The sequence below is a fragment of the Hyperoodon ampullatus genome (genome assembly GCF_949752795.1).
Source record: "Hyperoodon ampullatus genome assembly, chromosome: 1".
Taxonomy (NCBI): domain Eukaryota; kingdom Metazoa; phylum Chordata; class Mammalia; order Artiodactyla; family Ziphiidae; genus Hyperoodon; species Hyperoodon ampullatus.
Window position 1 is genome coordinate 62,778,096 of NC_136914.1, and position 26,203 is coordinate 62,804,298.

The following is a 26,203-nucleotide window of genomic DNA, read 5'->3' on the forward strand; positions in this document are numbered from 1 at the left end:
GCCAGGCAATCTTTGTGACCTAATCCCATACTCTCAACAAGTTTTTAGAAGGGCATTCATATTCTCTTCATTTTACAAATGAAAGAAACTGAGGCCGAGATTAAGTTGCCCAAGCTAGGGAACTGCAGAGCCAGAACTTGAACACATGACCCCAGAAAGCAGAATTAGTGCCCTTTAACGTTACAGGGTTCTAAGGGAATTCCCTGGTGGTCCAATGGTTAGGGCTCTGCACTTTCACTGCCCGGTGCACGGGTTGGATCCCTGGTCAGGGAACTAAGACCCTGCAAGCCCCATGGGTCAACCAAAATAAATAAATTTTAAAAAGATATATTACATCAGAATAATTATATTAAAAAAAATTGTACGTTCCGCTCTGCAAATCTCAAGACCGGCAAAGTTCATGGGTGAGAACCTCCAAGACGGAAATCAATGGGGCCAGGGGTCAGCAGGAAATCGCTACAGGACTCTAAATCAGAGGTTTCTAATATGTCATAGGAAGGAGAGTTACTAAACATAGTTCAATCGCATCTCAGCTGGTGGGACCATAAGGTTACCAGGACATCTGGGCAAAACAAAAACAAAAACAAAAACAAAAACGGAAATGCATAAGAAACTGCGGAGCCCCTAGGGGGCGGCCATGACGAGAAGGGACAGTAGCGCATGCGCGGCATCCGGGTTTCTCGGCGCGTGCTTACTGCCGACGTGGCAGAAGGAGTGGCCTTGGAGCGTGGGGGTGGAACTTCCGGGAGCGACGCGCCGGCCCCCTCGGAACCGGAAGTGGAGCCTGGGAACCTTGACGTTAGGAACGAAGTCGAACCTGGATCTGGAGCCGGGTGAGGAGTGGCTTCGGGAGGTTGGTGGGTAGGAAAGCAGAGGAGAGGCCGGGGTATCACTGGCCAGATCGGGGTCCTGTCTGAGAAGGAAGGGAGGGGCCCGGGGGCGGGGCCCGGGGAGAGACCCTCACCTCATGCATCCACAATCCAGAATCAGTCCTAGACCCTCCCTTCTCTCCTCCCGGCCCAGATTCCGGCTCCCGCTTCCTGCCCTGAGCCTGTTGAAGGGCGCAAGACGCTCGATCTCCTACTTAGTGGAAGTCTCTCTCATCGCGGCCCGAGAAGCTGGCTTGGCTTCTCGGTCTTGATCCCCGGCGCTCCCAACCTCCACAGCTCGACTACTTTCAGAGTTCTAGGAAGCTTGCCCCGCCTCCTGGGTTGTCACCCTCGACTGTCCACCCAGAGTGGAGTTGAAACTTGAGCCTGACTCCAAACTCTTGGGTGTGTTTGAGGGGATTATTTCCTCGAGAAGAAGCTCCTTTCCTACCGTCCCCACCCCCACACTGACTTTAGGAAAATAAGAGGAGGAGGACATCTGTCAAGCTTAATGTAATGACCTGTGTGAGGTTTAGGATTTGGAAGAACAGCTCCTGAGATGGCTTTGAATTTAAAGAGTTCTAGTCCAAGAGCAGCTCAGCTTTTCTGTAGTCAAGATGGCCCTACCTAGCAAAGGGGAGAGGCCCATTGTTCCATTGCAGTAGCTGTGAGCTCTTATGCTTCCTGGGTCCCTTCTGTCTATAGGATAGTTGGAATGATCAGGCTATGAAGAGTAGATGTGATCAGATAGTCCTGTTCTTGGAAGGACCTTGGAAAGGCTCTCCAATTTATTCCTTTGTTGCTGGGCAAGATTGTAATAATTTTGGTGGTGGCCTAGATTCATTACAAGCATATAAGAGCAGAAACAGGGGAGTTGGAGAAGTGCATTGGGATTTGGAATACTTATAGTCCCCTCTGCTTGAAGGATAAGGATCTTTTTCCATGAAATCTAACTTTGCCACTGATCTTTGAACTGTTTCCCTAGGTTATTGTGCGAAGTTTTTGTGCCAGGCCTGCACTCAGTTCTAATCTGATACCTTGCTAGAGTTTTCAGCTGTCCTTTACATTTAGTGATTTTAATGCTTCAGTTCTAAGGTTCATACACTCTTTTGGTGGGAAGACTGGGGATGGAGTAGCACTTGATTTACTGCAGTTTAGCCAAAGAATGTCATTTTTCTAAGCAGTTACTCTAAAATTTGTCTTTTGAGGGGGAGGGAATTTAGCCAATCTGTTTTAGACATGTAGTCTGAGTGATTAAAAATGACTAGCACACTAGAGAGTATTCAGTTTTGTGGAATGAATGGATGCTAGAGTGAATGAATGGAAAGTGGGAGCATTGTTTCATTTACCTGTAATATCACAATAGTTTATCAGTGGCAGGACTTCTTGTATGACTAGACACTAGAAATCATACCACTGGGGAATGGAGGCTGCTGCTCCATTCCAGTGGGCCTATCTGAGGTTGAAACTTATACCCTCTTGGCAGTGACAAAGCATAGGGTTCAGAGTAACAAAATCCTTACTTTGAGGAGGCAGTCTGTCTGCTGTCTGGGGAAGAAAATTACAAAGATCCTGTAGTAGTGTGAGAATGATTAGGCTGATCACTGCCTGATAAGGTCAGTCCTTTTCTATTTCTACTTCCTACTGTGAATAGTGCTCTCTCTTTAGAAAACTGATTTTGACTAATTTCTCTCTTCTCTCTCATCTAATAGGTGAGACCAAGTCGGGGATGCTCTCATAATGAACGTTAACCAGTCAGCTCCACCTGTGCCGCCGTTTGGGCAGCCCCAGCCTGTCTACCTAGGGCATCATCAATCCAGCTATGGTGGGCAACCAGGGTCCACAACCGCCCCCACTTCCTATGGAGCCTACAATGGCCCAGTACCAGGCTATCAGCAACCCCCTCCCCCAGGTATGTTTCCAAGCTTCCTTTGAGCTAAGGAAGGGAATTAGTCGTCTTCAGGTTGGGTTGTATTGCCCTACCTAAGCTGCCTAAAGGGTTGTGGTGACTGGGATTGAGGAACATGAATCTGGCTCTTGGTCACTGAGAGTCCTGTGGGCAGTCTGCCCTTCCCTGTTTTTTTTTTTTTTTTTTCCCTTTTGGCCACATCACGCAGCTTGCAGGATCTTAACTCCCTGACCAGGGATCGAACCCAGGCCCACAGCAGTGAAAGTGCCGAGTCCTAACCACTGGACTGCCAGGGAATTCCCACCCTTCCCTGTTTTTTTATAAGGTGACTGTGTCTCTGCCTTAAGACATCTAGTGGGAGCACATCTTCCAGGTTCAATGGCAGTTCACTTCCTGTGGGTGTCACCCTGTGCAGCCTCACCTGGCTGCATTGTTCACAGCTGGATGGAAGGGTTGTGGTCACAGCTCGTCCAGAGCCTGTGACCAGGATTAGTTATTTCTGTTGACCCAAAGTCTCTCTGAAATCACTTGTTTCTCATGTATATTGATAATGCCTCTCATCGGACTCATAGTTCTATCTATAAATGACTCTGGGACTTGGGGAACTAGTTCATGGATGAAAAGTGTGATGTTTGTGTGCCTGATTTTTGGTGCCTGTCATATCTTTCTGCTGATATCATTCCTTTTCCTTTGTTTGAGTTTCCTTGGCTTCTTAAATGTTGTCTAGTATCAGGGAAATAAGAGGAAACCAATCTGGTGCTGCCTTAGGATCAGTGTTTGGCTTTTACGTTACTTTTTCATGAAGAGCAGCTGGTAATCTACACATTATATTATTCATAGGGGTTTTTTAGAAAATGGTTGACATTTGATCTTTGGTTAAGCTAGCTAAGGACTTAGGTATACCAAGTGCTTTATGCTTTTTAAAACAGTAAATTCCATAAAGGGATAGGGAAAAAGAAGGCACCAAGGAGGCATAGGTAAGATTTGGGAAATGATTGAAGCTATGACCATTTTAATTATGACTTTGGAAAAAAAAATTGCGAAGTGGTGAGGTTAGGTCTCAGGGCTTTGGAGAGCCTTACTCTGGGTTGGGACTTTGGCTGGACAGAGTCCACCTCTGATCTGTCAAGTCCTGGCTTATCAAGATGGAGTTTGGCATTGCCCCAAGAGGAAGCTCTGTTATTGAGAGGAAAACATATCTGGTTCTATGATGGCTAGTGAGCAGGTTCAGATTAATCATATTCCTGTAGGCAGGTTCTATAGTGTCTAATCTCTACTGAGGGCAGAGCAAAAGAAAAACAAAAAAACAATAGTTTGAACAGGGGTCAGCAATATTTCCAAAGTGATATGCCAAGTAACTAATTGCTTTCTTCCTGCATCTCATGCGGGAAGGATGGTTGGGGGTAGTAGAAGTAGCTTTGATGGCAGCTCTGATGAGCAGAAAGGATGGAGTACAGCTTTTGTGAAGACATAGTGACAGCAGTAATTGGAGGGCAGGTGACCTGTCCTGACTGAACAATTGGGCAGGAACAAATTCTCCAACCCATGGGAATACTTTCCTGAGCCATGTGCTATTGGGAGTGCCAACACTTAGAAATGGCTAAAAGAAGATGGGTAGGATGAGTAGAATATATGAAGAAGAGGTTGGCAGAATAGTCTTCCTAATATTTATTTATTTATTTTGGCTGCACCATGTCTTAGTTGCGGCATGCATGTGGGATGTAGTTCCCCGAACAGGGATCAAACCCGGGCCCCCTCCATTGGGAGCACAGAGTCTTACCCACTGGACCACCAGGGATGTCCCGAATAGTCTTCCTAAGAGATGCCTTTCTTTACAACCTAGTTTAGAATGTTACTTGGTCACCTTCTGTGCCACCTTTCTCATGTATGCTCTAAGTTTCTGAGTTCTGGAGTGGGATCCTTTCCTTTTAAAAAAAAAAAAAAAAATTTTATTTATTTATTTTTGGCTCTGTTGGGTCTTTGTTGCTGCACTCGGGCTTTCTCTAGTTGCGGTGAGCGGGGGCTACTCTTCATTGCAGTGCACGGGCTTCTCATTGCAGTGGCTTCTCTTGTTGCAGAGCACGGGCTCTAGGCGCATGGGCTTCAGTAGTTGTGGCTCGAGGGCTCTAGAGCGCAGGCTCAGTAGTTGTGGCTCACGGGCTTAGTTGCTCCACGGCATGTGGGATCATCCTGGATCAGGGCTTGAACCTGTGTCCCCTGCATTGGCAGGCGGATTCTTAACCACTGTGCCACCAGGGAAGCCCCGGATCTTTTCTTTAAAAGAGTTGACGTTTTGTCTAGTGTAAGAACGTTAGACTGTCCTGGATTGAGTGAGAGTGTATGGTGATCATAGGAAGGCCCTACATTTTTGTGGCTCTGGCTACAGCTTCACCTGTAGTATACCTGTCTAGGAGAGTAGAGGCTCTCTGGCTGGGCATCCATGTTCAGTATCTCCTGTAGCTGGAGTTGCATGTTGATGGTGTCCTTTTCATTACCAAGCTATGGTATTATGCTTGTGATATTGCAGTAAAGGTCTGAGCTTATTGATCCTTGCTTTGCATTCCTTGCTCAGAGTGGAGAAGAAAGTTATTTCCCAATTGCTTAGTTTCTCTTCTTTACCCTCAGGTGTTTCAAGAGCCCCACCTTCTTCAGGGGCACCTCCAGTCTCGACAGCACAGGGCCCTTGTGGCCAGACTGCATATGGCCAGTTTGGACAAGGAGATGTACAGAATGGGCCAAGCTCCACTGTTCAGATGCAGAGGTACGTATTTGTTTTTTTTTTTTAAACATCTTTATTGGAGTATAATTGCTTTACAGTGGTGTGTTAGTTTCTGCTGTATAACAAAGTGAATCAGCTATACATATACATATATCCCCATATCTCCTCCCTCTTGCGTCTCCCTCTCACCTTCCCTATCCCATCCCTCTAGGTGGTCACAAAGCACCGAGCTGATCTCCCTGTGCTATGTGGCTGCTTCCCACTAGCTATCTATTTTACATTTGGTAGTGTATATAAGTCCATGCCACTCTCTCACTTCGTCCCAGCTTACCCTTCCTCCTCGCCGTGTCCTCAGGTCCATTCAGAGGTACGTATTTGGCTCAACCTAAATCTGGTCTGATGAGACTGGAAGAATTAGGAATGTGTGAGGGCCTATTTTCTTTTCTTTTCTTTTCTTTTTTTTCTTTGCTTTTCCCTTACATCCCTTTTCCTCTTCCCTTCATCTTTTTGTACTTTGTTCTCATTTTTGCAGGTTACAGGTGCTGCTAATGTCCACCCTGTGGATTATTGACCCATCTAAGTACCTGGGTTTTTTTCATATTCTTTCTATTTTTGTGAACTTGGGTTTTTTCCTTGACTAGACATATCTTTAATAATTGTTATGGTCCTTCTGAGCTTACCCTACGGGAAAAACAGGAGAAAAGAACCTCAGGATTATTTATGTCTCTTCTGACTTCCCCTTTTCCTTTAGATCAGGCACTTAGTAGGATTTATTGGTTAAGTTTGGGTGTGACCAGTTATGAAAGGAAAGATACTCAAAGGAAAACTACATAAATGATGAAAACTTTGGTGGTGCATGACTCAGTAAACCCTTGTCTTTGCATGGAAGTCCGTTAAATGAGGGCAGTCATCTCTGTTGGAATGCTGTTTGTTTTTTGGTAAACAAAGAATAAAGTATAACTACGCATAGGGTATGTGGTAGTGGAAGAGTCACTTACTGACATTTTTATTAGGTGTTCAGAATATACATTTTTTTTTAATTTATTTTTTATTTTTTTAATTAGTTTCTGCTTTATAACAAAGTGAATCAGTCGTACATATATATCTGTTCCCACATCCCTTCCCTCATGCATCTCCCTCCCTCCCACCCTCCCCATCCCACCCCTCCAGGCGGTCACAAAGCACCGAGCTGATCTCCCTGTGTTCTGCGGCTGCTTCCCACTATCTATCAGAATATACATTTTTAACATTGAATGTAAGCCCGGAGGAAGAGCCTAGGAAACTCTCCCTAACCCTCTGTGTTGGAAAACTGTGAGAAGCAGTATAGGGAATTCATTAGTTCATTCATCCACTTAAAAATATTTATTTTGTACTACTATGTGTCAGATGTTGTTCTAGAGGTTGGAGATAAAGCATTATCAAACAGATCAAGTCTCTGCCCTTGTGAGCTTATAGTCTCATGGAGTACACAGAAGATAACAAGTAGTCAAATGTAAATAAGAAATAAAACAGAATAAGGATATTGAGAATGAGTGGTGAGGAGGTAGGGAGCTGTTTTAAATACATTGGTCAAGGAAAGCCTCTCTGAAGTGATGTTTGAAACCACAGTGAAGTGATGAAGGGAGGTACCCAGAGATCTGGGGGATGAGTGTCTTAGATAGACGGAACAATGGTGCAAAGGCCCTGGTAGAGAAATTAATTTGGTTGATGTGAAGAAGAGCAAGAATGCCAGTGTGCCTAGAGCAGAGTGGAGAGTGGAGGAGATAAAGTAGGTACATAGGCAGGAGCCATATCATGTAGTGCTTTCTAAGCCATAGTTAGAAGTTTAAATTTGATTTTAGTTACAGTGGGAAGCCATTGGAGAGTTTTAAGCTGGAGAGTAACATGTTCCCCATTTATTTGTTTGTTCATTTATGTGATGGATCTTTTCATTGTAATGTAAAACACATACACAAAAACCATACAAAACAAAAGTATGGCTTAGTAAATTTTTAAAGTGATTACAACCCAGATCAAGAAATAGAACTCTGCCACACACCGCTAAAACCCCTTCCATGTGTTCCAATTCAATCATCGCTCTCTCCCTCCCCCGATAAGTAACCATTATCCTAACTTTTTTTTTTTTTTTTTGGCCATGCGGGATCCTAGTTCCCCAGCCAGGATTCGAACCCATGCCCCCTGCAGTGGAAGTGCAGAGCCCTAACCACTGGACCACCAGGGAATTCCCTATCCTAACTTTTATAGTAGCCACTTTGTGTTTTTTAAAATAGTTTACATACAAAGGTACATCCCTAGACACCACAGTTTAGTTTTACCTATTAAGAAAAAACAACTTGATGTGTCTTTTAAGTCCATAGGTTCCCTTTTTATCTCTTCCTTTTTCTTACTGTTTATCTGTTAAGGACTCCAAGCTATTGACCTGAAGAGTTTCCCACAGCCTGGATTATCTGGGTGGTATATTCATGTTGCAGTTCAGTATTTTCCTTTTTCCTTTGTATTTCCTGCAAATTGGCCACTGAATCCAAAGACTGGATCCAGATTTGATCCCTGTGGATAGGGTGGAGCAAGACTTTGAAGGCACATAATATCTTTTTTATATATATAAATTTATTTATTTATTTATTTATTTTATTTTTAGCTGCATTGGGTCTTCATTGCTGCACACGGGCCTTCTCTAGTTGCGAAGAGCAGGGGCTGCTCTTTGTTGCAGTGCGCGCGCTTCTCATTGCGGTGGCTTCTCTTGTTGTGGAGCACAGGCTCAAGGTGCGCGGGCTTCAGTAGTTGTAGCTCACGGGCTCTAGAGCGCAAGCTCAGTAGTTTTGGCGCACAGGCTTAGTTGCTCCGCGGCATGTGGGATCTTCCCGGACCAGGGCTCGAACCCATGTCCCCTGCATTGGCAGGCAGATTCTTAACCACTGCGCCACCAGGGAAGCCTGGCACATAGTATCTTGATGTCTCTCTTTTTGTGATGTTAGCAGTTGTTGATGCATATGTATATTAATTCACTGGGTTTACAAAATGGTGATACTCTAATTCTTTTATTTTCCTCATTTATTTATTTGAATACCATTTTAGACAGTTCTTGTCATCTGTTATTTGGTTACTGGTTGTGCAATTCATGTAGAATAAATGCTTGATTCTTTACCTTTATTTCCTAGTTTATAGGGAAATGAATTGGTTCTCTGTTATCTACAAGATGACCAACTCTTATTTTTAATATCATTATGAATTTATAGTTTTAAACGTATTTGATGGGTTTCAATTCACTGCAAGTATCATCATTATTGGAGTATAAAGTGTCCTGTCTTTGACCAATGCGAGCCTCTTCACGTTGACTCCTGAGTCCTTTTGACATGACCCTAGTAATTTTTAGGTCTAATGAGATGTTTCAGGCTTATCTTGTACATTTATATTCTAGACCAGGAATTACCCATTTTTCCAAGAAATCCTTTATTTTGTTGGTGAGAAATGTTATTTTGTGACTATAACCTGGGCACTAGCAATGTTCATTGCTGCCTGATTGGTCACTTCCTATGCCTCTTCAGTGGACATAGCTAAGAAATACATATCTACATATATTAAAGTTACAATACCTCATTAGTTTAAATATGTACTTTCAGTTCAAATTCAAGACTACAGAACCTTTACTTAACCTCTTCATTATATCTGTATCTCTTTTCTTCCATACCAGGAATCTTGATCCTCAAGGCTGTGGGGATGATGGAATTTGAATATTGGAATATGCCACAATTTCTCATTTATTTTATCCCTTATTATACACAACAATCTCCATATAACAATACTAATACTATCACAAATGTGATTAGTAAAAACATTACTTTTTAAAAATTTTGCTTGTGCTCTCCCCATTCTCTAATAATTAAAACAAATATATTTATTTTAAAAAAGAGGTCACTTTGCTGAATTCAAGAGTAGAAGTAGGGAATCCTATGAGGAGGTTATTGCCGGTAGTTCAGGTAAGGGATGATCTTGGCTTGGTTTAGGATGGTAGTGGTAGAGGTGGTAAGAAGCAGTCAGATTTGGGATATATTTTGAAGGTAGAGTCAGTAGGATTAGATGTGAGTTAAGAGAGAAAGAGGAATTCTGGATGTCTTTTAACCTGTTGACTTAAGCAATTTGGTAAATAGTGCTATTTACTGGGATGAAGAATATTTGAGAAGGAGCAGATTTGGGGGGTGAAATGAAGGGTTTTATTTTGTACATTATAGGTTTAAGAAAGCTACTAGCTACCAAGTAGAGATGCTGAGTAAGCAGTTGTATATGGATCTGCAGCTAAGGAATGATGTCAGGACTGGATATACAAATTTGGGAGTCTTCAGTATAGAGACATTATTTAAAGCCATGGGACTAAATGAAATCACTTAGAAAGTGAGCATTGAGAGTAAATAGTAGAGTTGAGGACTAAACCTTGGAGCTTACCAACATATAAAAGGCGGTCAGAGGGACTTCCCTGGTGGTGCAGTGGTTAAGAATCTGCCTGCCAATGCAGGGGACACAGGTTCAAGCCCTGGTCCCGGAAGATCCCACATGCCGCAGAGCATCTAAGCCCGTGTGCCACAACTACTGAGTCTGCGCTCTAGAACCTCCGAGCCACAACTACTGAGCCCAGGTGCCGCAACTACTGAAGCACGTGCGCCTAGAGTCTGTGCTCCGCAACAAAGAGAAGCCACCGCAATGAGAAGCCTGCCACGAAGAGTAGCCCCCGCTCGCCCGCGCACAGCAACAAAGACCCAACGCAGCCAAAAAGAAATAAATGAATAAATAAATTTATTTTTTTTAAAAAGGCAGTCAGAGGAGGAGCTATCAAAACACAATGAGGGACTTCCCTGGTGGTCCAGCGGTTAAGACTCCGTGCTCCCAAAGCAGGAGCCTGTGTTCGATCCCTGGTCAGGGAACTAAGAGCCCGCATGCTGCAACTAAAGATCCCACATGCCACAACTAAAGACCTGTCACAGCCAAATCAAACAAACAAACAAACACAGTGAGAAAGAGCAGTAGTGAGGTAGGAGATTAGCCATGACAGAGTAGCATCCTGAAACTAGGTGAAGAAAGTATTTTAGGAAGTCGAGAATAATCAGCTGTGTCATTTGCTGCTGAAGGGTGAGATGTAGACGAAGAATTGACTGTTGGGTTTGGCTAGGTTCGACATCATTGACAGATGTAGTTTCAGTGGAGATATGAAGGCAGGTGAAAGAATTTCAGCTGGTAAGTAGATTAATGTAACCTAAAACCCTTCTGCCACAAACATGTAGAAAGGGGAGAGGAAATAGAAACAATTCTTTTTTTTCAAATACATAATCAAGCTTAAAAGAAAGAAAGTGAAATCCTCAAGTGCCAGAGACAAAGTGGGAACTGAAAATCCGAGTGGTAAGTTGACACTGTGGCTGCCTGTGGAGAGGGTGGAAATTATTATCTTGAGAACCTGCGGGCTTAAGTTTAAGACGGTACCTTGGGCATTTCTGAGCTGATGTTTAGAACTGAGACCTTGTCTATGAAGTCTGGACCTAGGCTACACCTTCAGTGAACAGGTAGACCAGAAAAAAAAATCTGCACACCGGCAGAGGGAAATAATAAGGAGTCCTGTTTCTCCCAGGCTGGCTGTGGATAAGTGGGGGGGATAAAGAAAAGGTCTTGGGACTGCAAATGAACCTGTCTTTTTGGGGCAGTGAAAATGTTCTAAAGTTGGATTCTGGTGATGGTTGCACAACTCTGTAAATTTACTAAAAATCGTTGAATTGTACACACTTAAAAGGAGTGAATTTAATGGTATGGAAACTATATCTTAAAACTTTAAAAAAATTTTGATCTTGGGCAGCAGTATCATTGGAGTACCTTCCAGAAGCAAATGCTAAACAACCATTCTCCCTCAATCCAGGCCGTTAGGGTTTCTCAGAGGAAAAAAATATCGATTAGAGGAAACTGGGACTATTAGAGGAGAGCAGATAGTAGACTAGTACCTTGATTAAGGGACTATAACTGTCAACATAGAATTATGTACCTAGCTAAGAGAGAGGGGGGATAAAGACATTTTCAGACAAAGACTGAGAGTTTACTGTGTATAGGCCCTGGTTGAGAAAACTACTAAGGGATAGACTAAGGGAAAAAAGGAAAATGAACCTAGAAAGAAAAATCTTTAAAAAGAGAGAGGAATAGTAATTAAAGAAGTAGAGATAGGGAATTCCCTGGCAGTCCAGTAGTTGGACTCTGCACTTCCACTGCAGGGCACACGGGTTCAATCCCAGGTCCAGGAACTAAGATTCCACAAGCTGTGTGGCACGGCCAAAAGAAAAAAGAGACAGAGTATAGACCAATTCTTTTCTAATGTTTGGCTAAAAGAAGAGCAAAAGCTTGAGGGGATGTGAGGTTTTAGGGCAATTTTATTTGATTGGATTTTTTAAACAACTTCATTGAGATATAATTCACATACCATGCAATTCACCCATTTAAAGTGTACCAATTTAATAGTTCTAAGTATATTCACAGATATGTGCAACCATGACTATAGTCAGTTTTAGAACATTTTCATCACCTCAAGAAGAAACACCGTATCCTTTATCTAAGTAGCTATCCCTATTTAGGTTTTCCTTAAATTCCTCACTCCCCCAATGTTAAGCAACCACTAATCTACTTTCTGTCTCTATAGATTTCCCTATTCTGGACTTTCATATTAGTGGAATCATATACTATATGATATTTTGTAACAGACTTCTTTCACTTAGCATAATTTTTTCAGTGTTCATTTATGTTGTACCATGTATCAGTACTTCATTCTTTTTATTACAGTATCTCATTGTATACATATAATACTGCATTTTCTTTATCTGTTGATGGACATTTGGGTTGTTTCCACTAATAGTTGGTTGTTTTTTGAGATATTTGTATGTTTTTGTGCTGATGGGAATGATCAAAGAGAGAGACATTAAACGGGAAGTACATTGGAAAGACAAGTTCCGGAATGGAAAAAGATATTTACATATAAAGTAGGTATAAACATAAAGTAGTATCCAGAGTATGTAAAGAACTGCTACTAATCAATAAGAAAAAGTCAATTCAATTGAAAAAAATAATGGGCAAAAGCCAGAATAGGTATTTTATGAAATAAGGAATGCTAATGGCCAAAGAACATATTAAAAAGCTGTTCAACCTCTTGAGTAAAGAAAAAAGTAAAAATTAAAAACCACAACAAGGGACTTCCCTGGTGGCACAGTGGTTAAGAATCCGCCTGCCAATGCAGGGGACACGGGTTTGAGCCCTGGTCTAGGAAGATCCCACATGCCGCAGAGCAACTAAGCCCGTGGGCCACAACTACTGAGCCTGCGCTCTAGAGCCCACGAGCCACAACTACTGAAGCCTGTGCCTAGAGCCTGTGCTCTGCAACAAGAGAAGCCACCGCAATGGGAAGCCCGCGCACTGCAATGAAGAGTAGTCCCTGCTTGCCGCAACTAGAGAAAGCCCGCGTGCAGCAACAAAGACCCAACACAGCCAAAAATGAATAAATAAATTAATTAATCAATTTATTAAAAAAAACACACAACAAGATACTCCTATGTATCCATCAGATTGGCAAAATTAAAAAGTCTGACAGTACTAAATATTGCTGAGCATATGGTGTATCAGGAACTCTCATCCACTGGTGGTCAGATGCAAATTAGTACAACTACTATGGGAAAATAACTTGGAATTATCTGTTAAAATTAAAGATATGCATATCATATAAACCAGTAATTTCACTCATAGCTATATGCCTTAGAAAAAACTCATGTATGTATAAACAAGTTCAATATATGATTGAACATAGCAACATTATTGATAATATCCAAAAATTGGAAAACCCCCAATATCCATCTGTAGTAAAATGCTTAAGTAAATCATGGCATATTTACTTAGTGGAATAACATTTAGTGATGAAAGAGAATGCTAAATGCGACAGCATAGATGAATTCATAAACATATGGTTGAACAAAAGAAGCAAAGCTCACAGTATGTACGATGTGATTCTGTTTACAAAAGTTTAAAAACCTGACATAGCTGAATTATATTGTTTTAAAGATAAGGGAACAATTATCAAGAAGATGGGAAAGTAGTTATCTTTGGGAGAAAGGAGAGGGCTGTGATGGAGGAGAGGCACACAGGGCCTTTGGTGTATTCTATTTCTTGACTTGCTTTTTGGTTAAATGGGTTTTTGTATTATTCAGCAGTACATATATGTTTTATGTATTTTTTTCTATTTATGTTATATTTCACAATTAAAAAGTAAAGTATTGATACATTGGACTAAGAATTGGGTCTGGGTTCTAGTTCTAGAATAGTCTATTTATACCCTTAGTGTCTTAGTTTTCTATCTGCTCTGTTTCCCTCATTAATTTGCTGTGAGAATTAAATTAAATAAAGCACTTAGAGATGCTTTGTAAATTATAAAGCTATGTACAGATAAGGTGTCGGTTTATTGTTACTATGGTATGTAATAGAATACCACTGGGTAGTGGAGAGTATTATCCATGTTAATAGAGTAGTACCATGGAATATAATTATTCTGACAAGGATTTATGAGCATCTGCCTTGGGGCTAACAGTATGTTTGTTGCTATGGAAGACACAAAATGCAAAGCCCAGCAAAGAGCTTAGGGAGGTAAGTTTCACTAGCCTATTGCCCAGAAAATACTAGTTGAATGAACAAATGAAAAGTGTGAAACTGCAGAACTAGTAGAAGCTGACCAAACATAATAAAGTTCTAGTTATTTAGTAGAGACAAAATAAGCAGGAAGGATAAATCAGAATTTCAGTGTAACAGGCTACCGTTGTGAAGAATTTGATTCATTCTTGAAACCCCAGAAGGAGCTTGTTATGTATAATAATCTATGTTATAGATTTCTGCAGTAACATTACTGTAAAACACTGTTGCGATTGCTAGTTGGTATACAATGATATTGGAATGATTTTAAATTTATATTTTAATATGCCATCTGATACCATGGGAGTATCCAAGACAGCTATCCAAGTAACGAGGTTTTGCTAGATAGACCCAGCTAGAAGGCTACCTGGTTTATGTCCTGTTTGTCTAGTCCTTAACTCTGGTAGAGTTAGCATCATCTTTCTGCTTAGCATAGAATGCCAGACTTAGCTGACCTGCTCTTCTGATCTTATGGATATTTCTAACATCTTTCCCAGGATTAAGTGATACTTTGGTTTAAAAGTTAAACAATCAAACTGCATTTGTTTGAGCCCACATTATTAAGCTCCTGTTGTGTTAATGCTTCTGTGCACCTTCCCTTTCGACTACTTCAGTGCTTCAGATTACAGAACTGAGGTGGTTTGTCAACAAAGGATTAAGGTAGAGGAGGTGATAATCTAACTAGCAGAGTAAATAATACTCTGATCTGAGGGTGTTCGACACATGTTTTTGGAGTGAACCTAATGGAAAACAAGGTTTGCCATGAATAATCACAGTGTAGATCATGAGGAATGTAATTTATTCACAAATATATAAAAATGTGAAGCCATATAAGAGCCCAGATGAGAGTAAGATGCTGTAAAACAATATAGTTTCCTATATGATGTGGAGTTCCTGCCAACTTTGAAGGGTGTCTCAGCCCACTAGAAACCTCTGCCTTCCTTCTCTTCGCAGGCTCCCTGGGTATCAGCCATTTGGGTCAGGCATATTGGCCCCTGTGGTCAGCCAGCCAGCTGTGCTTCAGCCCTATGGCCCTCCCCCAACAAGTGCACAGGTGACTGCTCAGCTGGCCGGAATGCAGATCAGTGGTACTGTGGCCTCAGCCTCTCCACCTTCAGGGCTAGGCTATGGTGAGTAGCTGTGACCACAGGGATACTGTCCCCTTCTTTTTAGAAGCATCAGACTCTGGGGCTATACCTGAATCCCTTTTATTTCTTGTGCTTCTGAGCCCCAGCAGATGGGAGAAGTCATTCCTGCCCCTCATGTGGAAAGGAAAGTGATTTACTGAACAAGGAGGCAGAATGACTGGGGTTCTGACTCTACTTCTTCTACTTCTCAGGCCCACCAACATCGCTGGCCTCAGCCTCAGGAAGTTTCCCTAACTCTGGTCTGTATGGCTCCTATCCTCAGGGCCAAGCTCCTCCCCTTGGCCAGGCCCAGGGTCATCCTGGGACCCAGCCTCCCCAGCGATCTGTCCCACTACAGGCCTCCAGCTTCACACCCCCAGCTTCAGGGGGTCCTCGGATGCCTTCGATGACTGGTCCTCTCTTGCCTGGACAGAGTTTTGGGGGGCCCCCAGTAAGCCAGCCCAACCACGTGCCCTCACCTGCTCCTCAAGCTCTGCCCCCTGGCACCCAAATGACTGGGCCCCCAGGACCACCACTACCACCTATGCACTCCTCCCAGCAGCCAGGCTATCAGCTGCAACAAAATGGTGAGTTTTTCCCAAGGTCTACCTAGGAGCCAAAGGCTTTAGCAGTTCACGTGTTTTTGTTGTTGTTTTTATTTGTAAGTGAACTAGATAGACAGCTTCAGGGTATTATTACTAGGATCTGGGGTTTATAAGATTTTTTTTTCTCTTAGTTCAGATAGTGTGGGCTTTCTCTGAATGGTCATTACTGTACCTCTCAATTCTACATTTATAGGAGTCTAGTAATTTCCGTGAGGCCTTAAGAAGAGATAGAGAAGGAATAATTTGTTCATCAACCTTGTGTCCTTGTCTCTTAGGTTCCTTTGGACCAACCCGGGGCCCTCAGTCCAATTATGGAAGTCCCTACCCAGGAGCAGCCGCTTTTGGAAGTCAGCCTGGGCCTCCTCAACCATTGCCTCCTAAGCGCCTGGACCCTGATGCCATCCCAAGCCCTGTAAGTAGATACTTATGTGGTCCTGGGGAAGATGCTTGTGGCTGCCAGATAAGTGAGTCAACCTAGAAGAGATGTTTGCCTAGCCTTTTCTGATTTTCCTTTTCGTTCATCATCTTGTAGGTGTAGAACCTAGATGTAATTTTTTTTTTTTTTTCTCGGTACGTGGGCCTCTCACTGCTGTGGCCTCTCCCGTTGTGGAGCACAGGCTCCGGATGCGCAGTCAGCGGCCATGGCTCACGGGCCCAGCCGCTCCGCAGCATGTGGGATCTTCCCGGACCGGGGCACGAACCCGTGTCCCCTGCATCGGCAGGTGGACTCTCAACCACTGCGCCACCAGGGAAGGCACCTAGATGCAATCTTTGACTCTTTAACTAGAACTTGAAGTCCCAGAAGTCTTTTGGGGGCACTTTTACTTCATAGCTGGGCAGGAAAGGAAGGGAAACCAGGAGTGATCAGCAGTATCAGTAGAGCTCTGGGTTGAGTGCTGCATTCTGTCACTGCTGGACAGAGCACGGTAACCTCTGCTCTTCTGTGGAGTAGTGGGTGGGTCCAGGTCTTGTCCTCTTAGATCTAGTAGGATAGCAGTCTTCTTAATGGGTAGAGCTGGTGGAAATTCTCTGGTGTTAGGTGGTAAGAAAAGGAAAGCCTCTCTGGATTCTCTCTGCCCCTAGTTGGACGGTGTTTTAGGAGGAAGCCTCCAATACTTTTGCTTGTTAGCCTGCTGCTGTGTGGATGGGGAATAGTGATCTACACTTTCAAGGGCAATGTGGGGAAGTTGCTTCTCCCAGGAAAAGGGTGAATCTCACCCTTAGAGCCATCAGAATACTCAGGCCTTCCTCATCATACACAGAATAGAGGCAGGTACTGTACTCCCAAGTGGAGGCCACTTTATAGTTCTGTCTGCAACATTTGCTATGTCAATTACCTCACCATGCTTAGCCATTGTCATATTCCATTCTGTTCTCTTCCCTCTTCCTTTGGGGAACTATCATGGTGAGGGACCCAGTTGGCAAAGGGCGACTCTAGAGGATTAAGCAGTCCCTCTTTCCTTTTCCCTCCTTTAGTGAGAAGGAGAGTCTGGTTGGATGTGAGGCTTCTTTCAGCATAAGAATAGTTCTTACATGGGAGGCTTGGCCTTTTGGAGGGAACATCCCTCTTCTTCCTTCTTAAAATTTCTCCCATTCAGCCCCTCCGTATAACTCCTCTTGCCTCCTATTTGCCCCTTCCTTATCTTTCTACATCATAGCCTGAGCCATTAAAAGCTCTTTTTTGGCCCAGAAAAATTTGGAATTTCTGATCTAGGGGGGGCCTGATTTCAGCAGTATGAGCTGGGCTCCAGCTGTTCATGTCTAACTCATCAGGGCTGAGAGAAGTAACATCTGCTTCTTGTTCTTTTGTCTCCCTCCCTCTATTCCCCTGCTGCCTTTATTATTAAAACACTAAAAGCAACTCAATGAGCTGCCTCCTCAGCAGAAAACCAGGCACAGAATAGACCCTGATGCCATTCCTAGTCCAGTAAGTGCAGGGGGTGGGTGTGTGTGTGTCATCCCTGTGTTAATGTCACCCATGCATGCCTGTGACCTCATCTTCACCTCATCCACCATGTCCATCCCTCCGCATTCTCTTCCCTTAGTCCTTCTAGACCCTTGCTTTTACAAGCTAGAAGGATGTGCATGCCTCGAGTCACCATATAATGAAGAAGTAGCAAGCTGTTAGCAGTGCCTTTAAGTATGGGATGGTAGAAGGTCAGGATCGAAGGGCGGGGTCAGATGGCATATTAAGCTTTGGTTTTAGTTCTGCTGGCTCCTCCAGGAGCCTGCATGTGACATAGGATGGAACAGGACAAAACTGAACAGTAGATCTTTCCCTTTTGGGTTTGATTTGTCTACTGCTTGTTGTAGAGAAACGTGGGTAGGTGGCTACTAATGTACAAATTTGGGAAACTCATTTCTTACGGGGAGGGGACAGCTGGTTTGAGAAAGTGTGGGCCACTTTCTCATCTGGAGAGTCTGTTTGACCCTGATATATTTCTAAGCTTCAACTCTTTCTGCTATGGGATACAGAGTCTTATTCTCCCTTTACTTTTTCTGGTTTTACCAAACCCATCTTGAAGTAACTGACCAAAGGTTATCAGCCTGCATGAAGGTCTGATCACCAGCTTTGCAAGATCTTTTTTTTTTTTCCTTTGCTGGGTCTGTCAAAATGTGGGGGACTGAGGATTGGGCTATAATATCCTCTTCTCCCATATTTACACACTGATGCTTACCTGAAAATAAGGCAGCATCTGCTTCCTCACCTTACCTGATCATTTCCTGCTGTGTAATCCTCTCCTCACCCTGTCCCTTCTACTTTCATTGAGTGTAGAGTCATTCCAGGTAGATTTCATTTTTACATGGTTACCGTTGTCTGTTCTCCTGCTCTGATTCAGAATGTGTCTTGGGAAGAGAAGGGGAGGCAGAGGCTTGATGGGGGAGGGAAGTGGAATCTGATCATGTTTGAAGGCTTGTGATAAGAGCTGGAGCTTTCCTGGAGTAGGTATTATAACAGGGTGCTCACCATTTATTGGGATCAGGGCGATTCATAAAGAAGCCCTTTCTCAATGTTGCCTGTCCAGCATGTTGCTGCTGACTGTGGAGTGGAAGATTGGTATTACAGCATTTTATATGATCTCCTGAAGGAGAGCAGGCCTGGTGCATGAGGCGTGTTCCTTGGCAAATTATTAGTTTCTGTGCTGCAGCTCCAGTGTTTCTTTCTCCTGGCTCTCTGCGACCTGCTACTCCCTTTTCATCTGTCACTTCATTCATTTCACCTCTTCCCTACAGATTCAGGTTATTGAGGATGACAGGAACAACCGGGGTTCAGAGCCATTTGTTACTGGAGTGCGGGGCCAGGTGCCACCCTTAGTCACCACCAACTTCCTCGTGAAAGACCAAGGTGAGAGGGCATGAATTACTCCCTGCGGGGACTTTTTCTCCAGCATTATCAGCTTATGGATGGGGCTTTGTCAGTCTTTAATCAGAGACCAGTCCCTCATTGGTGTCTAGGGGGAAGAAGCCACCATCAGCTCTAGCATTTGTTGGGATGATGGGGTGGATTGGCAATGGAGAGCCAGTGTCTGGAGTGATTCTGTGATCTGACTCAGCTTTTCTACCTCCTCTTCAGGGAATGCAAGTCCCCGATACATCCGATGCACATCCTATAATATCCCTTGCACATCTGACATGGCTAAGCAGGCTCAGGTGCCCCTGGCAGCTGTCATAAAGCCGCTGGCAAGGCTGCCCCCAGAGGAGGTGAGTCAGGGAAGGGACTAGAGTATAATGAAAGGGAGGAAGGGAGGGGGAGTGGGGAGTGAGACTTCTTCCTAGATGTGATTCTGGCAGTCACAATGGAAGAAGTCTTGGTTGGGCGGGAGGGGCGAATATCTTCAATAGCTTTCTATCACAGGGCCCATGCCTGAAGGGGGTGGTAGGGATGAGAGTAAAAGCCCAAGAAATTGCTGGATGGGAGCAGAGTCCACAGGGGAAACACATTATGGAAAGAGTCAAGGCCAGCTTGCAGGGGAGAAGACAGCTGGCTGCAGGAGCCCCTCATAGCATGGTCGTCTCCAGATGAAGAGAAGCACATCATTCTGTTTTTCTTGTGTGCTGTCCTGTCATCCCAGGTAGGTCGAGATGTTAGGACAGCATATTAAGGGAAAAGGTAGATTAAGATCCAGTAGTCCTTCTCTTACCTGGTTTGGGCCATGATCTGTCACCCCGATACCTGGAATCAGCATTGAAAGAGAGCTTGGCAGCTGCTCTGCCAGGCCTTGGTAGGATACCCTCATGTTCATGCCTAGCTTAATGAACTTGGGGTGGATTTCTCTATAACTGGATACTCACGGCTCACTTTACATCCTGCTTCTCTGTCTTGTTCTGTGTTTTTCTCTTTCTCTTTTCCTGGGTCTCAGTGGGGATGGTTGGACACTTGGCTGCTGGTCTCTTATCTGTAGGGTGACATCTTCCTGGGCATCAGTAGGCTCACAGAAATCCAGGGATTGGGAAGGACAAATGTCATAGATACTTTGTTGGGAAAGGAGGTAGGAGTCAAGATCCTAGAGCAGGAATGAAGGGGACTGAAGATTGGGCCAGAAATGAGAATCCTGGGTAATCTCTGGTTTTCTCCTCATACGTCCATGTCAGCCCCTGGTTTGTTTGGGCCAGTACCACAGTTGCTCTTCTCTTTCCAGAAGAAGTGAAATTCTAGAGATGAGGAGTAAGGAGAGGGGACTATAGAATTTAGACTTAGGGACATTTGACATTTGTCCTCATTTCCCTTCTCTCTGCTCCCTCCCCAGGCAAACCATCTGAGCCATGCCCTTCTCCCTCCAGGTTGTTCCTCCTCATCTGTTGCCACTGCTGTAGCTTCCCTCTATGTCTGAGCCCCTCCCCTTTGCTCTTTAGGCTTCACCGTATGTCGTCGACCACGGGGAATCTGGCCCTTTGCGCTGCAATCGCTGCAAAGCATACATGTGCCCTTTCATGCAGTTTGTTGAGGGAGGGAGGCGCTTCCAGTGCTGCTTTTGCAGCTGCATCAACGATGGTATGTTCACAGAGGCTGGGGTTGGGGGGGATCTGGATTGCATCTTCATTGTTCTCTTTCTAGTTAGATAGATGAGGGTCCGTTGGTTCAGGGGTTGGGGAAATAAGGCACCTGTGGGGATGTGGGGCAATAGAGTGAGCTCAGCCAGGACCCAGCTAAGGTTGAGCGTGGACCTTTGAGTAACACTCTGCCCTCCTCCCCACAGTTCCCCCCCAGTATTTTCAACATCTGGATCATACCGGCAAACGTGTGGATGCTTATGACCGTCCTGAGCTGTCCCTGGGTTCTTATGAATTCTTGGCCACTGTAGATTACTGCAAGGTGAGGGAAGGTAGCATGGGGAGCAGCAGTGGGTGGACAATGAGACAGCTAAGACTTGCTGTGGTCATTTCCCTCACCCTGTCATTGTCCCCTTTGGTGTTGACTTCTCTCTAGTCAACTGACCTGCTTACTAATACCCCTCTCCCCCCGCCTGCCGCCAACATTTCCTTCCTTTGCAGAACAATAAGTTCCCCAGCCCTCCTGCCTTCATCTTCATGATTGACGTCTCCTACAATGCCATCAGGAGTGGTCTTGTTAGGCTCCTCTGTGAGGAGCTCAAGTCACTGTTAGACTTCCTGCCTAGGTGAGAGTTAGGAGCCGAGGTGCTTCCATTGGATAATGATGCCTGGGGAGGGGGCTTAGGGGTGGGTGGCTGGGTTAACCAGCACATCATGGATCCTGATGTCATGAAGTTGGGTGGTGGAGGAGGTGGCAACCGTGGGTAACAATGTCACCTTCTACAGGGAGGGCGGGGCAGAAGAGTCAGCAATCCGCGTTGGCTTTGTCACCTATAATAAGGTGCTCCACTTCTACAATGTGAAGAGCTCATTGGCCCAGCCACAAATGATGGTTGTATCTGATGTGGGTGACATGTTTGTGCCACTGCTGGATGGCTTCCTGGTCAATGTCAATGAGTCTCAAGCAGTCATCACCAGGTAGGAGTTAGACTGTGGGGGTAAAGCAGGGGTGGGGTGGGTACAACCACAGAAAGCCAGAGAGTTGAGCAGAGGGTTCAGTGGATGGACAGAGGCTGTGCCTCAGGAGTTCTCAGAGTCTGGGGGCCAGATGACTCTTAGGGAATTGAGGGATTTGATATTTGGATAGCAATTTTGATTGCCTCCTATCACCTATCTCTTCAGCTTATTGGATCAGATTCCAGAAATGTTTGCAGACACAAGGGAGACAGAGACAGTATTTGCCCCAGTTATCCAGGCTGGGATGGAGGCTCTGAAGGTAAGGCTCGAGTCCCTGGCAGCCACCTCTGCAACACTGTCTTCTGACCATCTTATCCCCTAGGATACAACCCCTGTATCTTCAGTGATTGATGGCTGTGCAGTGAGTCAGCTTGTCTGACATAGTTGGCACTGAGTAAATGACGAGGGAAGGGATGAATGAATAATGGATGAATAAAGGAAAGAATGGACAAGTAGATCTCTCTTCTTTTCTAGGCTGCTGAGTGTGCAGGGAAGCTCTTTCTGTTCCACACCTCCCTGCCCATTGCAGAGGCCCCAGGGAAACTGAAGAACAGAGACGACAGGAAGTTGATCAACACAGACAAGGAGAAGGTGTGGGATTGGGAGCTGCGGGGAGGACTTTCTATTACAGAGGAACATGCTGTCTCTTCACAGTGCAGTACTCTTAACTTTCTTGAGGGGGACTGGGACTGGATCCTCTGCCCTTTCACATGTCACATCCGTGACTGCCAACCTTCTCCACTGCTCCCACACCTCTACCCCATCCCAAAGCCCTTGGTAGACTTTTTTTTTTTTTTAAGAGACTGTTCTGTTACTATTGCAAACTGAGAGGTAGATCTGAAGTCTTACATGTCCTTGAATATCCCACATTACATATACAGCATATACACTTCTCAAGCAGGGTGGAACTGGGATCTTTGAACATTATTTTCTGTTCTTCCCCAGACTCTGTTCCAGCCTCAGACAGGTGCCTATCAGACCCTGGCCAAAGAGTGTGTGGCCCAAGGCTGCTGCGTAGACCTCTTCCTCTTCCCTAACCAGTATGTGGATGTGGCCACGCTCTCTGTTGTACCCCAGCTCACTGGTGGCTCTGTCTATAAATACGCTTGCTTTCAGGTACGGCATGGGACTCTGGGTGGCAGGTGGAAGCAGGACTGGGAATGCCTGCCTGCATGTGGAGTGGCCCCTTAGCTGCTGGCTCATTAATAGGAATAGCGTTGGAGGAGAAGACTGCACAGTGTACAGAAGAGAGTGTGGCAGTCAGGAGCACGGGGCTTGGAATCAGTCCCGGGTTGACATTCTGGCCCTACCATTTACCAGCTGTGTGACCTAGGATAAATTACTTAATTATTCTCCCTTTGTTTCTTCATCTACAAAATGGGATTTTTATAGTTAGTAATTAGGATTTGTCATCAGGATTAAGTAATTATATGTAAGGCACTTAATGTGATACCTGGCATGTAATATGTAATAAGTGCTTAAAAGCTATCATTATCATCAACATCATTATCTTCACTGTTACTGTCATTAACGATTCTGCAGGCTTGTAGAGTGGAGGGGGTGCAGGGAGATTGTTTATATGTAGTCAGTGATGTGACTCTGAGCCTGGGGGGATGCAGGTGGAAAATGACCAGGAACGGTTCCTGAGTGACCTGCGTCGGGATGTACAGAAGGTCGTTGGCTTTGATGCTGTGATGCGGGTCCGGACAAGCACTGGTCAGTCCTAGTTGGAGAAGAGCAGGTGGGGGGGCTCAGTCTGGAGGGAGGCACCTGTCATACCTTTAGCCCTGTCCATGTGGCCTTAGGTATCCGTGCTGTAGATTTCTTTGGGGCTTTCTACATGAACAACACAACAGATGTGGAGCTGGCTGGGCTGGATGGGGACAAGACGGTGACTGTGGAGTTCAAGCATGACGATCGGCTCAATGAAGAGAATGGAGCCCTCCTGCAGGTAGGGGGCAGGAGGCAGGGGTTGGGGAAGAAGTGTCCACGGTCATTTCCCTGGATATAAATAGGCTGTAGGGAAGGGGGTGAGGGGTGGGTAGAGAAGACTAGAAGAGGCTGGAGAAGGGATGGCTCATGACTGTCTTCTAGTTTAATAACATAGCAGAGGGCTATGCTGAGGGAGGGATGTGAATTCCCCCTTTCTCCCTTCCCCTAGTGTGCCCTGCTCTACACCAGCTGTGCAGGGCAGCGACGGCTCCGCATCCACAACCTGGCCCTCAACTGCTGCACTCAGCTGGCTGATCTGTATCGGAACTGTGAGACTGACACGCTCATCAACTACATGGCCAAGTTTGGTGAGGGCAGAGGCAGGGCAGGGTGGGATTGGGGCTAAGAGAAAGGTCCAGGATGGTCAACAATTCAGCATTCCTGAGTGGGTGTGATGGTGGGAAGGCACATGTGATGGAGTGGCTGACCAGTGACTGTGCTGTCTCCCTTTCCTATCCAGCATACCGGGGGGTCCTGAACAGCCCTGTGAAGACTGTTCGTGACACTCTTATCACTCAGTGTGCCCAGATCTTGGCCTGTTACAGAAAGAACTGTGCCAGCCCCTCCTCTGCAGGACAGGTAGGGCAAGCATTTTGGTGGAGGAGTTGTTGGGATACATTTTTGCATTGGGAGGGATTTCTCACGATCATTGACTTTGTTTTGATAACCCCCTTAGTTGATCCTTCCTGAGTGCATGAAGCTACTCCCAGTTTACCTGAACTGTGTATTGAAGAGTGATGTCCTACAGCCTGGAGCTGAAGTCACTACTGATGACCGGGCCTATGTCCGACAGCTGGTTACCTCCATGGATGTGGCTGAGACCAATGTCTTCTTCTATCCTCGGCTCCTACCGTTGGTGCGACTGAGTGCTGGAGTGTGAGACATTGTAGTGAGAAAGGGACATCATAGGAGGAGGAAGGGAAGGATTAATATTGTCTGTGTCTGACACTCATTAATTTTTTACCTATCTTATCTGATGTAATGTTTTCATACTGAGAGTTACTCAGGTGCTTAGCTTTCTGAAATGTCATGTGTATGGGGGTGGAGGATGGGGGTGTGGGTGGGCAAACGAGTCTTATGGTCCTTGGTAACCTTTTGCCCCCTTCCTTTTGTCTAGACAAAGTCTCCCATTGAGAATACCACTGAACCACCAGCAGTTCGAGCATCTGAAGAGCGTCTAAGCAACAGGGATATATATTTGCTGGAGAATGGGCTCAACCTCTTCCTCTGGGTGGGAGCAAGTGTCCAACAGGGTGTTGTCCAGAGCCTCTTCGGTGTCTCCTCCTTCAGTCAGATCACCAGTGGCTTGGTGAGGGCAGGGAGTCAAGGAGAATGTGGCTGTGGAAGTAGACTCTGTGATATGAGTTAGGAGCCAAGAAAAGTGTGCTCATTCCCTTAAACAGCAGGGTACACTTAGAGAGGGAGGGTGCTGTCATTCTTCACAGGCTTCCATATTTCAGATAATGCATAAATCTGTGGTGCCCCGTCTTCACTTCTGGATTCAGCATACCTTACCATAAGGATAAATGAATTTTGTGTTCCAGAGTGTTCTGCCAGTTCTGGATAATCTGCTGTCCAAGAAGGTGCAAGGCCTCATTGACAGTTTGAGGGCACAGAGATCACGGTACATGAAGGTAACACTGATCTGAACCTGGATTTCTTACTTTGTCAAGTCCTCACTGGGAAGGGGGATGGGGAGTAAGTGACTAGATAATGGGATTTCAGGGCATGTTTAATTCCCTTTAGCCCTGCCTCATGACCCTGTGTTCTGGCCGTAGCTTATTGTGGTGAAACAAGAGGACAAGCTGGAGACACTGTTCAAACACTTCCTGGTGGAAGACAAGAGCCTGAGCGGCGGAGCATCCTATGTTGACTTTCTCTGTCATATGCACAAGGAGATTCGGCAGCTACTGAGCTAGAGCATGTGGGTAAACAGCATAGGGTCCAGGCCAGCTTCCAGAAAGTACCCCAGGACAGCAGAGAAATTGGGACAGTTCCATATATTATAAGTCATATAAGCTGACCTCAGTCTCTTTGGGGGGAGGGGGAGGTATAAGGAGACACCTTCTTTCTGGGCTCAAGTATCCTACCACTCTGTCATGTCCTGCTGTTGGAAGGTGCCCCTGTCCCCTCACTTTACCCTCATTTTCCTGCTAATCCTGTCATAATGAATGTAGTTTCTCAGTTCACTGTATATGATTTGGTGTTGGGGGATTTGGAGCCACCCAGACCCTAATAATATTATGTGTCCCTTTGGACCAGCCTCCAAGAAGAGAAGGGCA

The 26,203-nt window shown here is 44.9% G+C and overlaps 1 protein-coding gene across 2 annotated transcripts; it reads left to right on the plus strand.

Moving 5' to 3' along the window:
- Window positions 1–2,609: 2,609 nt before the first annotated feature.
- On the plus strand, window positions 2,610–25,840 carry SEC24C (SEC24 homolog C, COPII coat complex component; the record flags this gene model as incomplete). Of its 2 annotated transcripts, XM_079718855.1 has the most annotated exons (23): window positions 2,610–2,781; window positions 5,404–5,539; window positions 15,143–15,242; window positions 15,749–15,902; window positions 16,196–16,332; window positions 17,779–17,847; window positions 19,155–19,266; window positions 19,495–19,622; window positions 20,775–20,913; window positions 21,119–21,234; window positions 21,414–21,538; window positions 21,699–21,890; window positions 22,095–22,188; window positions 22,404–22,520; window positions 22,875–23,045; window positions 23,549–23,645; window positions 23,735–23,880; window positions 24,091–24,229; window positions 24,382–24,500; window positions 24,598–24,777; window positions 25,039–25,230; window positions 25,466–25,555; window positions 25,700–25,840. In XM_079718855.1, the coding sequence occupies 23 exons, from the start codon at window positions 2,610–2,612 to the stop codon at window positions 25,838–25,840; spliced, it is 3,066 nt and encodes a 1,021-aa protein (XP_079574981.1). The 2 variants fall into 2 exon arrangements, with proteins under 2 accessions (XP_079574981.1, XP_079574980.1); XM_079718854.1 differs by lacking the exon at window positions 17,779–17,847 and having other exon boundaries at window positions 15,143–15,318; window positions 15,528–15,902.
- Between the last annotated feature and the right edge of the window lie 363 nt (window positions 25,841–26,203).